Consider the following 17,237-nt stretch of genomic DNA (forward strand, 5'->3'; position numbering starts at 1 on the left):
GGAGCATAAGAGATGACTAAAGGTTCAGTCATGTCACAAATGATGCTTGGCACAAGATTTATGTAATTACAAAGTTATGTAATTACAAAAAAGTTATGTAATTAAAACTTATTTATTATGATAAACATTGAGGTGATATATGTGCTTGCTCAGTGATGTCAGGCTTAGTCCCAAACCTCCAAACCCACCAAAAGCAAGGTCTTGGGTTAATATCCTTCCCCACCATCTTGCGTGCCTGCTTAGTCAAGTCAGACTTTGGGATCCCATAGACTGTAGCCTGCCAGGCTCTTCTGTCCATGGGATTTCCCAGGGAAGGATACTGTAGTGAATTGCCATTTCCTCCTCCAGAGGATCTTCCCAACCCAGGGATCAAACCCACCTCTCCTGCGTCTCTTGCATTAGCAGATGGATTCTTTACCACTGAGCCACCAGGGAAACCCTTCTCACCATCAGATACCATTAAACTAGAAGTGCTATTTTCCTAAAATATGTACTTCAGATATTGTAAGACAACCCATAAGACTTCACTGCAAAAACACAGAAAATCACACTTGTTGGGATTTTAAATATTAACTGAAATATGATAAATTAACATAATCACATGTTAAAATCTGTCAAAAGCTAAAATATACTTTCTTTTCACTTACGTTTGAATTAATTAGTGGTAGTGAAATAGGAGAGAATGGATTTGGTGGCTCAAGAAGCAGAGAGGAAAAAAGATCGTGCTACATACTTAAAATGTGTAGTCTTTAAATATGCTTTCAGCATCTGGTGCCACATTGCAGCAGTATGCTCAGCTATGTTCTAACAGTGATCCAAGCCCAGAGGGTCTGGCTGCTGCTGCTACTGCTGCTAAGTCGCTTCAGTCGTGTCCAACTCTGTGCGACCCTATAGACGCCAGCCTATCGGACTCCCCCATCCCTGGGATTCTCTAGGCAAGAATACTGGAGAGGGTCTGGCACTCTAATGCATATTACTTTATCTTCAAAAATAGATATCAATACCTGATGTTGAAGCCCTCCAGTCTTCAACTGGTGGGTTAATCTCTTCATTTTTCTCTAAGGAGATGAATGGAATCCCACTTACTAAATGAGATAAAAGCATGAAGAACAATCTTCTTGAGGGCAAAGACCCTGCCATGGTCCTCCTCCCGAGGATTCTGGTGGCTGGCTGTGTTCTCTCTGCTATGGGCAGCTCAATAGGCATTTCTCATTGACCAAAATTCTACCTGCACTGGGCATCTGAGACCACAAGGACAACTTTTCCTAGTCAGGAACAACTGCCTCCCAAACCTCCCTAAACCCAAGATTTCAGTGACATTTTGCTAAAATGACTGAAGAATATACTGTTCACTGTGACATACATGGGGGAAAAAAATCCCCTCACATAAAGATAGAAGCAAAAGAGAAAAGAAATTCAGAAGATGCTGACCTGTGGGTGGCATTCTATTCGGATGACCCAGAAAGATGTTATGGGGAGGGAGGTGGGAGGGGGGTTCATGTTTGGGAATGCATGTAAGAATTAAAGATTTTAAAATTTAAAAAATAAAAAACTAAAAATAAAAAAATAAATAAATAAAAAAAAAATAAAATAAAACAAAGATCAACATAAACTAACACAAATATTCAAACCTCAGATTGAACAGATAAATAAGTAGATTCTCTTCTCACATACCCCTAAGAATGTAGATTCTGGTTATTAGGATAATCCTTCTCCTGGCCTGTCTACATGAATACCACAGCTTGAGGTCAGCGCAAGCCAAGAGCACACACAGAACCAGCACTGTCCTTGTCCCCTCTCCCATGTGACATGGTTTGTTTTCTCTGAGAAGCAACTGCTGGCCCAAGGAGACATCAGAATTTAAACACCCACCATCGTTCATAAGAAATTACACAAATAAGGGAGATCTGGGTTAAAGCTCTACAAATTCAGAGTCAACACTTACTTCTCTGTACTACTAACCAGCTATAAGATTTAGGATTACTTTTTGTTTTTCTCAACTGAGTACACATAATGCCCTAAATGGCTAAACCATATACAATTCTGATACCAGATAGTTAAAACTCAACTCTGTAAGTCTTTTGTATTATGTGTAAGAAAGGCACTCTACCTTATCTAAGAGAAAACAAATTTAACATTCATCTCATGATTTACTGGTTTCAGCAAATACTGACTCCGCTGCTGCTGCTGCTAAGTCGCTTCAGTCGTGTCCGACTCTGTGCGACCCCATAGACGGCAGCCCACCAGGCTCCCCTGTCCCTGGGATTCTCCAGGCAAGAACACTGGAGTGGGTTGCCATTTCCTTCTCCAATGCATGAAAGTGAAAAGTGAAAGGGAAGTCGCTCAGTTGGGTCTGACTCTTAGCGACCTCATGGACTGCAGCCTACCAGGCTCCTCCATCCATGGGATTTTCCAAGTAAGAGTACTGGAGTGGGGTGCCAACGCCTTCTCCGAAATACTGACTCTCTACAATTATAATTTCAAGGCATAATTTGATCTGCAGTATAATCAGTTGCTTGTTATTATTAGCACAGTTATATCTACATTGCACAGATTCTTTACCAGCTGAGCCACAAGGGAAGCCCAAGAATACTAGAGTGGGTAGCCTATCCCTTCTCCAGGGGATCTTCCCAACCCAGGAATCAAACCAGGGTCTCCTGCAATGCAGGCAGATTCTTTACCAACTGAGCTATTCAGGGAAGCCCAAGGAAGCCCAGCGACAAGGGTCACTGATAACTGTATAGTGAGTGCTTCCAGTGTGGAAAAGACTTTTCAGCCTTTTCAGCATGTGATATGATCTAATGACAAAGATTTTCAAGTTCGGTTAGCTTCACATGCTGTTTTACTTTCATTTTAGACCCATCCACCCACTATCTCCTTATTTATAAATACAAGTTTTACATCCTGTTTATGACATATAAAAACATTCACAGACAAGCACTCACACATTCTTCTCTCTCAAGACTATGTGTTTTATGGGACAGGGTGCTTGGGGCTGGTGCACTGGGATGACCCAGAGGGATGGGATGGGGAGGGGGGGTTCAGGACGGGGAACACATGTATACCCGTGGCTGATTCATGTCAAAGTATGGCAGAGCCACTACAGTGTTGCAGAGTAATTAGCCTCCAATTAAAATGAATACATTTATTTAAAAAGAGACTCTATGTGTTTTGGAAGCCAGAATATGAATTTAAAGATTCACTACTATTCTTCATCATTTTCTTAGAACCCAGATATTTTTTTTACTACTAAGGTTGAATACAGAAAAAGACAGTATTAGGTTCTGTCCATGGTTGGAATTAGCAAAATGGATAATATGAAAATCTAAAAGCAGTGACAGCAGGGGAGGAAGGCCATGTAAATAAAGAGGCAGGAGGACCGTTCTCCCTGTTGACAGAAGCATCTTTGAAGCTCGCCAGCCCATGAAGAGGATTATGTGTCAGTCATTAGTATACCTGTCAGCTGCGGTAGTGAATCCAATTAAGGGAGCAGAGCGGGAGCATGGGCTCCTAGGTCCTGTCTCAGGATCCTGATACATAACCAGGTCCAAACATCACCCGAAACAGAAGTTCAAAATCAGGAGCACCAAATCTTAACCCCAGCTTTTCTACTTGTCTGACCATGGGGCCATGGGCAAACGATATATTTGAAATTTTATTCTCCTATGACATGGAGATATTAACACTTGTCTATAAGAACCAAACAATTTCATGTTGTATCTGGCAAGCCGCCAGCACACAGTAGGTCCTCAATAAATACTCCAAATAGTTGTGTTCTACCCTAGAGGGTCCCAGGAAAGACGAGAGAGAGTTTGGAAGTCCCTCTGAGATCTGGATTTTTCATCCAGCTTGGGTCTTAAGCCAAAAGCATCTGAAATCAAATGGGATTACCAGGATAAAAGGCACACCTTGGCTGATGTTCCTATTATAACCTGGGGCTCCAAGTGCCTTCCATTGCTTTTGTCACATCCCACCTCAAAGTAGCCTCAGATGTTAGACACATACACGGGAGTTGGCAGGCACCCTTCTTGGCTATAGAATGCTGCACGCCACCACCAAAGGAACCTGGCTGTAAGTTCAGTTGTGATGTCTTGCTGTTTTGGTTCAGAATCCCTGGTGTCACATTATCTGTGTGTAATTGTTTCTTCATTTGTTGTCATTTCGTTTCCATTTCAAACATGCATGTACACTGGTTTATTGTTTTCATGTGACAGGACTGCTTAAGATTACAAACTGCTAAAAATCAGTGTCTGTATTTATTCGATCAGTTCCTCGTGCATCTAGCAAAGCAGGAATCATACATGTGATTTGAGGAAAGTAACTATGATGAAAGAGCTCATAAAATGTACAAGGCGGATGCTCAAGTGACAAATGGAAACCACATACGTTTAACAGAACCGGTTTTCAGACTTGGCTATTTCATATTCTCCATAGGAAAAGGAGTGCTACAAAGAGGTTTTAATTCTTCTTGGAGATGGTACAGCCAAGAAAGCATAATGCATCCATTTAAGATATTTAGACCAAGTTCATTACTCCTCCCTGAGTGACATTTGAGAAAATTAACAATTATATCTTTGGGCCCTAGAATAAATAACAAGTAAACCATGGTGGTGGACGTTAACTAGACTTATTGCTGTGATCACTTTGCAATATATACGAATATCAAATTACTATTACTATGTTGTACACATGAAACTATTATATGTCAATTCTATTTCAATAACACACACACAAAAGGTCAATCATTCTGTTCAAAGATGTCCAAATAGAAGGTGCTTATGTGAACATACTTTTTAAGATGATAATATCCTACCTCCTTAAAGTTGTCAAATGCTGATAAAATGATCTCATGCCCGCCTCTGACAAGACAAACGGCTGCCAACAGCTCTAAGACAAGGGCTTTTGTCCTGTTAAAACAAGAAGGAAAAAACTCACAAATCAGTGAAAGGGAATGAACGATGAGTCAGCTGTTCCTTCCAAGATGAATAAGATAATAAATATTTGCCAGTGTATTTTTTTTAATGTTTACTAATTAAGGCACAGTTATATTAAAACACACACATTTTATTTATTTTTTTAACTTTTTATTTTTACTTTACTTTATAATACTGTATTGGTTTTGCCATACATTGATATGAATCCACCACGGGTGTACATGCGATCCCAAACATGAATTCCCCTCCCACCTCCCTCCCCACAACATCCCTCTGGGTCATCCCCGTGCACCAGCCCCAAGCATGCTGTATCCTGCATCGGACATAGACTGGAAAACACACACATTTTAAAACCTTTACGATCTTCCACACATGTGGCTTCTCTGGGGTAGCAAGTTTGCAAGGCATATTTCCCACTCCCAGGATTACAAGTTACTTAGAAATGAAAATAAATTCTGGGAAGATTCAGTCTTTTTGTTCTATCATCAAGTGACATTGTAATATGGTCGAAAAAGTATTTTTTAATGAGTTAAAGAAGATAGGAAACACAGAATTTTCAGTAAAATCACCCATTGGATAAACATTTTCTCTGGTTCTGGAGTCAAAGATATAACATTTGCTGAAAAAGTTCAAAATCCACTGAAATCAATGTCCTGTTAATACACTGCAAATCTGCTAATTTGCAGTGGCTCCATACAAGTCTCCCATGATAATGCAAGCTTCCAAAACTACTTCTTCCCATACAGGATCTGAAAGTAGCTGGCTTACAGCTGTGCTAATACAAGAATATTTTCTCTGACTCAAGAAAATAAAACTTCATCTAAAATATTTTTAGAAGGAGAACCTTAGAGATACAATCTCAGTTTTCAAACACAATGTCAAGGACAGCATCATTTCTTCAGAGTATGATTACTTCAGTATTTCATCTTTTTTCTGGAATAAAAGCTATTGCCAACCTCTAAACAAAGATCATTCTGAAAACCCACAGTATCAATTGTCTTAAGAAAAATGAATAATGACTTCCCTCAGTGTCAGATAGAGAGACAAAGACGCATGACTAGTTGGGATTCTAGTAAACTTAAGGAAGCAAGCACAAAGTTGCAAAGGCGTTCATCAGGGAAAGTATGAAATAATAATATTCAACATTTAAATAGGATTTACAGTTTGCATTGCATTCTCAATCACAAAGGGTGTAATTTCTAATCACATTTTTTAGCTGAATGAACAGTTTTCAGATGTGCAATCTTGTCAGAGAGATCTGATAAAAGGGAGTAACAGTGTGAAACTAGACATGTATTAGAACAGAAAAGCATTATACGAACTAAAATAAATAGATGAAGACAGGCTTTTGGAGGTAATCTGTGAAATGAATAGTATATGGCACTTGCCTTTATAGGAAAGTGAACATGAAAAGAAACCTGCATGCAGTTGTGTTTGTTTTGTGGTGTTTTCTGTTTAGTTTGGTAATAAAAGTTACATGTGTAAGGATTGCAAATGAAGTGTGGACAAGCGGTAGTAGTTTTAGTGAGCTTTCAGCACCAAGTGGTGTGGCTAGGGCTGTATCAAGACTCTTCCTGGATCCAAGCCTGACAACCTGGCAGCTTCAAGCTCTTCACCAAGTTTTGCTAAATTTGAAAGGATGCTGAGAACCAGGCCTCAAGAGGAATGAAAGCCTGAAGAGAAGGGCCAGAGTTGTCACCAGTTTCTCAACTCCACGACATGTAAAACTGTAACATTGATGAAAAGAAAATTCTACTTAGCCAAGGAGTCTACTGGCAATCCGCATTCAAAAAGTCACTCTTGAAAGTTTCCAAACTCCAATCTGATTCTTGACGAGCTCTCTGCTGTCCCTAGTTTGATTAAGATTTGGACAGTATTTTTTTTTTTCTTAGCTGAGGTATAATTCTAGGAAGGAGAATTAATTAAGCTGCAGTTTTATGTGTGAAAAGACTGTTTGCTCTCCAGGTCTTTTTCTGTTGTCAGAGATGGGGGTATGGTCCAAACCCTGTTAGGTCTCTCCTGCATCATGTGCTTTTAGCTTCTCTCTCGACTGAGTCACATATCCCTTTGTTAGCTGGCCTTCAGCTCCTTTGCTTCTGTGTATAAACCTTGGATGTTACTACATTTTATATTTACCAGAGCTATTCGAGCAATAGTATTTGAACCACTAGCCTTTGAAATAAAAGTAAGCCCCATTGCTAACAGTGCAGATACTGAGTCCACTTTCATTTCTTGCAGCTTGCTTTGCACTGCTTTAGGCAAAAAGTGTTCATCTGTTTTTTTTTTTCATTTGACCACCCAGTTTGCTGCAGTGACAGAACTTAATGCCTAATCTTTAGAGTTCATATATATATATATATATATATATATATAATATATATACACACACAAACACACATATATATGAAGTTTAATGAACTGTCCAAGGGAAACATCCTAATTGTCCTTGTGATTAAGGAGCCAGTTTTGCAGGCAGCCAGCGAGGTGTTTTTCTGTTGGTCTCCCAGCACATTCCCATTCCTTTGCCCACCCATTTCTGCTACACTAGACGGCAGCTTGTGACGCCACTGTGGAGGTTTCTGCAGCCCTGTCCTGAGTGTGGCAGGCTGGAGGTGTGCTGCCAGAGGTGAGCTGGGTCATGTTTTGTTCCCCACGCATTTCTAGACTGCTACAGGCAGTGTACTGGCTACCACCTCAAGTCCAGACATAGGTCCAAAGCTGAACTTTGTGTCAGTAACCTTAACACACCGAAACAAATCTTGAGTAGCTCATATCCTGCTCTTAGGAATTCTGTCGTCATTTACAAGTAATGTTCAACTTTCTTTTCCTTTTTTATTTGTTTAACCTAGTCACTGTTTACAGCTGTATGCTAAAGCCTGAGATATTGTCTGTGTTGTGGTGTATGAGCATTGCCAATTTTATATTTATTGCAGCAAAAAAGAAACTAAAGATATACGAAAATGAGGAGCATGGCTATGCTCCTAAATCTGTGTGGGTGCATGTGGGAGAAGTGAATTGGAGCCTCTTCAAAGGAGGCTTTTGGGGTTGGGGTCACCCAGGCTTCTCCTTGGTGTTCCTGCTTGGGGATCACTGCTGCTAGCTGACTGGACCTCCCCAACGGAAGTTTTGTGATTCCGCTTTGGCAAAGTTTCATTGACCAGTAGAACTCATTCTGTTTTAGTGCATATTTCAATATAAATGTAAACATTTCACTCGGAAAAAAAAAAAAAAAAGATTTGGACAGTATGAATCCAGCTTACCTTGGATTCTTGTTGTTCAGGCTTAGTGCAATCTCGTTGACAGCATGTGGGTGAGACATGACCATGTTGAAACCATACTGAAATGGATATGAAAACACAAAGCATTACGAGCTATTTGAGAGAACTGCCAATGTTGATTAAAAAGCAAAAACCTGAAGTTTCTACCTAATGTAATTTTATATCATTATAAGTACACTTATGTCTCTAGCACAGTGTCTGCACGTATTTCTCTATGAAAAATTTCAGGAATGATGTTATTATCAAGGTACTATATTCCCATTCTCTATGAATAAACTATATGTGTCTCTATCAAAATGATGAAAAGGCTCCAGGCCAGTGATCTCAATCCTGCTGTTTGGAAAAGTCAACAAAACACCAGCTCTCTGGGCCTCACTCCAGGTCAATTTATTCTGAATCTTCAGGATGGGGCCTAGCATGTGAATTTCTTTGAGCTGACTTCACTACGCAGCAGGGTTGACGACCACCACCTCTAATCCCTTCTCTATCAGCAATGGCTCTTAGGACCCAAAGCCTAGGGAAAACCTGCTTTGCTCTAAGACATGTTACCTTGTCCTTCTATAAAATGAACAAAGCTCAGTAAAAGGATCAAGAGTCATTCTCAATTCTGCCAAGTTGAGGGATTATTCCTTTTCCTGCAAACTCTCAGCTCATGACCTTATTTCCAATTACACCCAGAAAACACAAGCAATTAGGAAAAAAAACTTCCAAAAAAGCTCCCACCACCACATCAATACACCTACACAGATCTGTGGCTTCCCTCCTTACTTCTTCCTGAAGATGAACTCTCCATGCTCCCATCTAAGGCCCTTCCCCTACTTGAGCTCTTGATTCCAATCCCTCTTACTACTCAAGAACATTATCAGTCATGTCTGACTCTTTGTGACCCCATGGACTGTAGCCCACCAGGCTCCTCTGTCCATGGAATTCTCCAGGCAAGAATACTGGAGTGGGTTGCCATGCCCTGCTCCAGGGGATTGTCCCGACCCAGGGATCAAACCCAGGTCTCCTGCACTGCAAGTTGAGTCTTTACCATCTGAGCCACCAGGGAAGACCAAAGAACATCATATGCTCCAGCAATTCTCCCATTCCCCCATCATTATTTCTCTCTCTGACTCATTACCATTAGCATAAAAAACATGATGCAAATTCTTTTATCTTAAACAACAAAAACAGAATCTCTCTGAACCCTACAACCTGTGTCCAGCCACTGTCTCATTTTTCTGCTATTCTTTTACAGCAAAATTCTAAAACACTCATGGTCTCCACTTCCTCTCCTCCTATTCTCTCTCAACACCATGTCCATCGGGCACTGCATCCCCATCATTCCAACCAAACTGTATCAAGATGACTCAAGACTTGCACTTTGCTAGAGCCCACGCCATAACTTCATCTTACAAGACTCAGCAGCAGCACTGGGCACAGCCAACCACTCTCTCTCCTGGACCCGGCTCCTACTTCTCGGCTGCTTCCCAGTCAGTCTAGCTAGTACTTCCTCATCTCACTGACTTTAAACAGGGTGCCCAAAGTTATTTGAGACCCAGCTTATTCTTCGCTTCTCAGTCTATCCCTGCTGATCTCTTTCACTCCCCCGTCTTTATAGGCCAGCTACTGACTCTCAAACTTGTAGCTCCAGCCCAAACCTCCAGACCCTGAACTCCCGACTGGCATTTCTGACCACCTATTTAAGATCTCTATTTAGACGTCTATGCACATCTCACAGTTAACATCTCTCCAACTGGAATACTAATAAGGTCTCCCAAATCTGCTCATCCTGCAGCCTTCCACGTCTTAGCAGATGGCAACTCCATCTCAGAGGTGCCCAGGACAAACCGCTGAGAGCTGTCCTTGACTCCTCACCACATCCCCACTGCTACTGCCCTTACCACCAAAACAAAGTCAGAGTCTGGCCACCTCTCTTCACCTCTGCTGCTATTACCTTGGTTCATACCACCATCAACATTCACCTAAATTAACGCAACAGCCTTCTAAAAGGTCTACCTCCTTTTGTCTTTGCCCCCTGGAGTCAATTCTAACAAAGAGGCCAGACGGATCATGCTAAATGCCAGTGACAGATCAAGTCACACTTTTCCTCAGAACCCTTCAATGGCATTCCAGCCAGCGTGAAGCCAATGTCCTTTCAATGACTTAAAGCCCTACATAATCAGGACCCCTCTGTAACTTCAGATTTCACCTTCTGCTCCTCTTCACTTACTCATCCTGATCCAGCCAAACTGACCTGCGCACACCAGACCTATTCCTGCCTCAGCAACTTTTGCACTTGCCCTTCTCTCTGACTATAATTTTCTTTCTTAAATATTCCTTACCTTGTTCCCTTATTCTAGTTGTTACATAAATGTTACCTTCTCCATGACACTTTTCTGGCTAGCCTATTTAAAAATGAACTCGCATTTTTGGCACTTATTCTTATTGCTTGATTATTTTTTCTACAGGACTTAGTTCTCTGGAGCCAGTCTTCCTCAGTTCAAATCCGAGTTCGCCGCTTATAGCCACACTTAACTTCTCTGTGTTTCAGTTTCCTCATGAGTACAACGGGACAGTAATATTACCAATCTCACAGGACTCTTTTGAGGCTTAAATGAAGTAATAGGTTTTAAAGTCCTAGACTGTAGGAAGCACTGTGTAAGTGTCAGCTTCTATTTCATCACTATTATTATCTGGAGTGCTATATATAGTTCACCAATTGTCTAACACTGTCTCCTCTCAATAGAAACTAAGTTCCCTGGGGTATTTATTTTTTTGCTGCTGTGTTCCCTACGCTAGAATAGGGTCTCGGAGAAGGCAATGGCACCCCACTCCAGTACTCTTGCCTGGAAAATCCCATGGACGAAGGAACCTGGTAGGCTGCAGTCCATGGGGTCACTAAGAGTCAGACATGACTGAACGACTTCACTTTCACTTTTCACTTTCACGCATTGGAGAAGGAAATGGCAACCCACTCCAGCGTTCTTGCCTGGAGAATCCCAGGGACGGAGGAGCCTGGTGGGCTGCTGTCTGTGGGGTCGCACAGAGTCGGACACAACTGAAGCGACTTAGCAGCAGCAGCAGCAGCAGAATAGGGTCTATCGGGCAATGCTCAAAAAAATTAATTGACTGGAAGAATAAAGGCATGTTTCCCTTCTTAAATTTAATCTGGCAAGTTTATGTTGGGTTTGAACTCTAATACTGATCTATGTATTTACCATCAGCTTCTATTTGGACCCATCTATAGAATCTGTGTCAATGGAGATAAAATCCTATTTTCTTATTTGAACCATGTCTAAATTCTCAGCCGTGGTTCGATTTTATAACTATACCTTTGACCCTTCCGTTCACCATAGATACTCCAGGCTCTAATTCCTACTCTGTCATTAGGATTAATCCCACATACTGTAATTAGTAACTCCCAGTGTTTCTCAGAGTGAAGATAATCTGTATCAGTCATCTAAGGAGGACTCTGCTCTTCTACCAAGCATCCTCTAAGTGCTTCTCATGAAGATTAGGAACCACAGAGTCCAACACACAGTAATTATAATTCCTTGCCTGTCATCACATAACTCTTTGAGGAACAACAACCTACCCAGTGTGTGATTATTCATTCCCAGGTTCCTAAAGTTGTTCCATTATTGCCCCAAACCAGTGGCTTACTCTGTCTCTAATAGTCACAAACACTTACCAAGTAATCTAAACAAGCTTACCACTGGAGGAGGAAAATGTCTTCCCTTTAAATATATTATACATCAGAAATGCTAACTAAAAGGGCAATGAATTACGAGCAGTAGAAGGAACCAGACCTTTCTTCTCTAAAAAATTTCATTAAATCCTGATATTTACTTCAAATAGAAATACAAAGATACCAAAGAGAACAACAGTTAGTCTGATGATTTCAGATTTTTTTTTAAGTATTATAAACAGAAACATACCTGATAATTCATGATGGCACGTAAACACATGATACAGACATGCACGTCATCTTTCTTACTCACTAATCTTGAATTTTTCAGGGTTCTTCTGCTTGGCAAAGTATTGTATCTACAAATAAAAAGGGACACTTCTATAAAACTAAGGATTACTTTCTTAGCATGGGCAGATGCACTTTAAAAATGGACACTGTTCTCTATTTGTTCCTACACCTAAATGAAGATTGCAAGTCAAACCACCACTAACGAACCCATCAAGCAGCACAAGCAGCCCATCACCACAAAACTGTTTCCACTGTGGGGTCTAGACAATTTTGTGCAGTTGTTATCATCTTGTCAGGCCATATACCCATGGACAGTGATGCTCAACTCCACTCACAGCATATAACAAATCAGACTGTACATGAGACTCATCAACAAGCCAGGCTCTAATGTGCAGACCAAGCTAGATTTTCAGACATGACATGCACGCAGATTACATATGTGAACAAGTGAAGGGCTAAAACTCAGCTTGTACAGAGATCTCCTATCATCTGACCCAATTTTAACTGTACCTTCCCATCACTGCTTTTAAGAGTCCCTGTTTCAGAGTTTAAGCCTAGGCAAGGTCATACAGCTGTCATATCAGCCTGTGATACAGAATTTTAATACGCAAAACCTAAATAGTATCCATATGCCCCCACACCCTCACCCAAACTCTGGTCTAGCAGCTAAAACTAAGATAGAAACGTGGTGACATTTCAAATGGTTAGGATGTTACAACGTCGGGGTTCATTCTGGAGAGCCTACATTACTAGGCCTTAGTTCTCCCTTCTGCAGATTTATCAGAGTATACCAGGCATAAAGAGTCACAGTGTAAGACAGGGGAATTAGAAAGATGACAGTTCTAAGGGTTTCATTATGAGCCTTAAATGACAGCTTCAGAGGAAAAACAGGTAAGTTTTCTCTGCAACTCCAAGCCTGAAACGAAAACAAGTTTCAAAAGCCATCAACTACTTTCTGAGAGTCAATGACAGAAATGCTCCACAAAAGCAGCTATAGACCTTCCCTCTCCTTGAATTAAGCTAGTTAAAAAATTTTAAGGAAGCCATGATTAATATTAACTGCTTTCAGAAGTCTCACAGGTGCAGACTAAGAGTTGAAAACTGAATTGACAGGTTTGTCTCCAACGGTTCAGCTGAGCAGAACTTTGACATTTTCTATTCAAAAACTATCAAACAGAAAAAAAGATGACTCATTTACATAAGCCTACTAATGAGCCAAAGAAATTTTTGAAAAGCACCCCAGTAAGTCACTTGCCTCAACATACCTGACTGTGCAAAATCTGGTTTGCTCATGCTACTTTTAAGGAATGTTTTTTCTAAGGACTGTCTTGCTTTCCTCACCCTGGAAAACAACGTTTCAGCAATGGAAGATAGCCTAATTCAGTTTTGAATGCAAAAACAAAGTTCAGGAAACACATTCAGATTTCGCTGTTAGTAAGCCTAATTTCAAATTCTAAAATATAGTTTTAAAAGGTGTTGCACTCTGTCATAACTCCAGCCCAAGCATGATGGCTGACATACCTGACCGAGGTCTCGCAGAATCTGGGCTGCTTCACAACCACATGACTAGTCTAACCCAAGAATCTGTAATCTTCTTAGTCTATACCCAAAGTTCTCTCCCTTCCTCTGCCCTTCTGAATTTATTTTAACCTCAGGTTTGTATTTCTTATTTCTAACTCTCTCTCTAATATAAAACAGACAAATGATTAGTGTAAAACAAAGAAATCTGAGTTTTAAAAAAGAAAAGGTATTATTGAAGGGAATCAATCGTCCTTTGCTAAATTATATTTAAATGCAGCAGTGACTGCAGAAGATATATTGACCAAAGCCAGCTATTCTTTACGAACACGGAATAGGTCATTCACACAGGCACATACTTCCACATCACTTCCAAATAAAGTTTAATGATTCCAGCAAGCAGACCAAACTTACACATTTAATGGTACTTCCTAGGCGTAAAGTAACATAGCAGGTTCCTCCCTTTTATTTATTAATCTGTAACATCAGCTATACCGTAATAAGACTTTCTAAGGAGTTATTGTCCTTACTAACATTATTTGCAGAAACCAGTAAACACTGATTATAATATCCAACTTACTAAACATTAACACAAAAGACTTGTATTTGTTGTAGTACGTGGTTAATCTCAAATACATTTTCTGAATCAACATTTGAAATGTATCTAATATGAAAAAGCACATGGATACTTACCAATATTCAAGGCGTTTAGAAAGCATACAAAGATGTCAATAAGTAAAACTGATATAGTTAAAGTAAGTAAAAATTTATTAATGTTATTCTGTGCTTAAAAAAAGTTGAACTTTTTTTCTAAGGTGAATGATAGTTAATATAAAATTAATTTTTCTCTGATTTTTTATTTACATAAAAACAGAATTAAAGGCAACATTGGAACTTGTGTTAAACCACCACCATAACCAGTAACAACAACTAACCATAGTATTGACAGTTTAAGGAGATCTGTGATATTATTTACATCAACCTTTCCTGATACAGATGAGAAAAATGATGACCCAAGATGTTACATCTACAGAGCAAGTAGACGTTAAGAGATGAGACCAAACCCCCAAGTTTCCTCCCTGGAATTCAGGGCGGTTGCTTTCTACAGGTTGCTTCTCAACCTGACTCATCCATCAGGTGGTCACATGAAAAAGCTACTGCCTGCAGCCATATGTGCTAATGAATTCTCTGTCAAAGGTTCCTATGCTGTCAGCCCAACAGAGTTTTCTGTCCTGGCTCTTAAAAGATATCTTTCCCCCACTCCTCCAATAATTATCCCACCATATAGAATTAAGGCTTAGGTGGCTAAGAAGAGCAGTATCTGAGCATTTTCAGAACACAGTGGCTGATCCACTCTGTAAGCAAAGTCTTCTTTTTAAATCTTTATCCTCAATCACTTACCAGGCAAGGAAGGATTTTTTTTTTTAACTTAGTAATAAATTTTTCTCTGTATTTTGGAATTCTCATTCCAAAAAAAACTCTCCCCTATTAAGTAAATGCATACCTGATAAACGTCACAACTCTCTACCTTGGCAGAAATGAAGTATTTGCAAACAACCGAGAATCACTTTAAGTCCCCAAGGCTAGATTCTAGGGACTGTGTCATGGGTCAGCATGTACATTAACCTACTCTTCAGCATGCACATTTTGTAGAATTTGGCCATTTATGTCATCAGATATTTATTTGCTTTAATTATCACCTGAGTAACTTTCCACCTTTTACCTTTTTGAACAATGTTTTAAATCCAGCTCCAATGAACAATATCAATACTCTCCAGGAAACACATCCGCATAGAGCTGGTTTTAATAGACTCTAAAACACCGAAAGAATTGGCACTAACAATTTACTACATTTGAACTTTCCACAAGCACTCCCAGATTGAATAAGCAGTCTTAAAGAACTGGCCTCTGGTGCTCTATCAACCACAGGAAATCAAACCAAACCTTGTGTTTAAGGCCCAAAATTGGTTTTCCCAAGCAACTATTGTTTATGCTAAACTCTATTAAATGCTAAGGGAAAATGAAAGCTCAAGATGTTGCTTCAGCCACCATCACTTTAGGAAGCAAGAGATTTTATGGGTAGCCTCCGTGCTAAGATGTTCTCTGTTCACACCTCAGCCCACCCCTTCTGCTGCATGCACGTTCTAATGTGTAAAAGGAACTCAATAAGTGTACACACACCTGCACATCACAGTACGCTGAAGCGATAATAGGCACACCTCAAACAAGAACATTTTCTCAAATAGGCACACCTCAAACGAGAACACTTTCTCGCAAATCATGATCCTGAAAACCCTCATACAACCTTTCTTCAATCAAGCCATATTTGACCAAGTTAATACAGACTGAACCGTGGTAACTATCTTTAGGCATATGAACGTTGTTTGAATGAGGCTCTAATTCAAGAAGTATAAAAGGAAAGGACAAATTGTGGGGTATCAGAAGGTGACATACAATGAACATAATTGAACATGAAATGTTACTAATGCAGATCTGTTTTTTTAAATTTATTTCTAATTGGTGGATAATTGCCCTACAGTGTTATATTGGTTTCTGCCACGCAATAGCGTGAAGCAGCTATATATATGCACACATCCCCTCCCTCCCACCTCTCCCACCCCACCCCTCTAGGTCATCACAGAGCACTGAGCTGAAGTCCTTGGGTTATACAGCAGCCTCCCACTAGCTATCTGTTTTACACAAGGGAGTGTGTGTATGTCAATGCTACTCCCTCAATTTGTCCTCTCCTCTCCTTCCCCCAGTATGTACACAAGTCCACTCCCTACGTCTGTGTCTCTATTCCTGCCCTGCAAATAAGTTCATCAGAAACAGTTTTCTAGATTCCATATGTATGCGTCTAACACAGATTTAAAACACACCATCTCACAAATCTGCGTAACAGAATCACAAGACACTTCCATTCATCTTTATCTATATTTAAAATTTTCTACAATGGATGTACAGTAGTCTCCAAATAAAGAAAAAGTTGCACCAAAAAAAACCTCTCGCAGATGGTCTAGGTTTATATTCATCTGACGACAGAAGGCTAACTAGATCATAAGATGATAACACTTTCCCTACTTCAATCATCCCACAGAAGAATGTTTCCCAAAGGCCTCTTGAGTGGAGAGCTGGTCCATAAACAGACAGCCAAGCTGAGGGGTTTTGTGAAGAAGCTAAATTCTACCACAATACATGCAGCAAAAGACCCAAGTATCATCAGAACAACTAAGCTTTGCAAATCCTTTTCCCTGGTCCCACACACACCCACCTGGATGCCAGTAAAAACAGAATGCCATGAGTAACTCTCCAGAGAAAACTGATGAGGGTGATTGATTAGAGCCACACACCTCTACCAAGCGTATGAGTCACACGGATTCATTTAGGTAGGGCTGGAACATCACAGCAAGAGTCCATCACCAATTAAAAATGCAAGCAACTCACATGAAATTAGTCATCCCAGTGAAACACTGCATGCACAAGGAGCTCCTGCCTAGTCAGGTTAACACAAGTAAACATGATGCAATGTATTATCTTTAACAG

At 40.2% G+C, this 17,237-nt stretch overlaps 1 protein-coding gene across 5 annotated transcripts in view; it reads right to left on the minus strand.

Moving 5' to 3' along the window:
* FMNL2 (formin like 2) overlaps nucleotides 1-17,237 on the minus strand; it is a 332,517-nt gene that overhangs the window by 56,794 nt on the left and 258,486 nt on the right. For all 5 annotated transcript variants that reach the window (XM_069577505.1, XM_069577507.1, XM_069577506.1 and 2 more), the window contains 3 exons: nucleotides 12,136-12,244; nucleotides 8,195-8,271; nucleotides 4,814-4,907 (listed from right to left, as the gene is read on the minus strand). In XM_069577505.1, coding sequence (XP_069433606.1) covers nucleotides 4,814-4,907; nucleotides 8,195-8,271; nucleotides 12,136-12,244 — 280 coding nt within the window. The remainder of the gene's footprint in view (nucleotides 1-4,813; nucleotides 4,908-8,194; nucleotides 8,272-12,135; nucleotides 12,245-17,237) is intronic.

This window comes from Ovis canadensis, chromosome 2 (assembly GCF_042477335.2).
Source record: "Ovis canadensis isolate MfBH-ARS-UI-01 breed Bighorn chromosome 2, ARS-UI_OviCan_v2, whole genome shotgun sequence".
NCBI classification, from domain to species: Eukaryota; Metazoa; Chordata; class Mammalia; order Artiodactyla; family Bovidae; genus Ovis; species Ovis canadensis.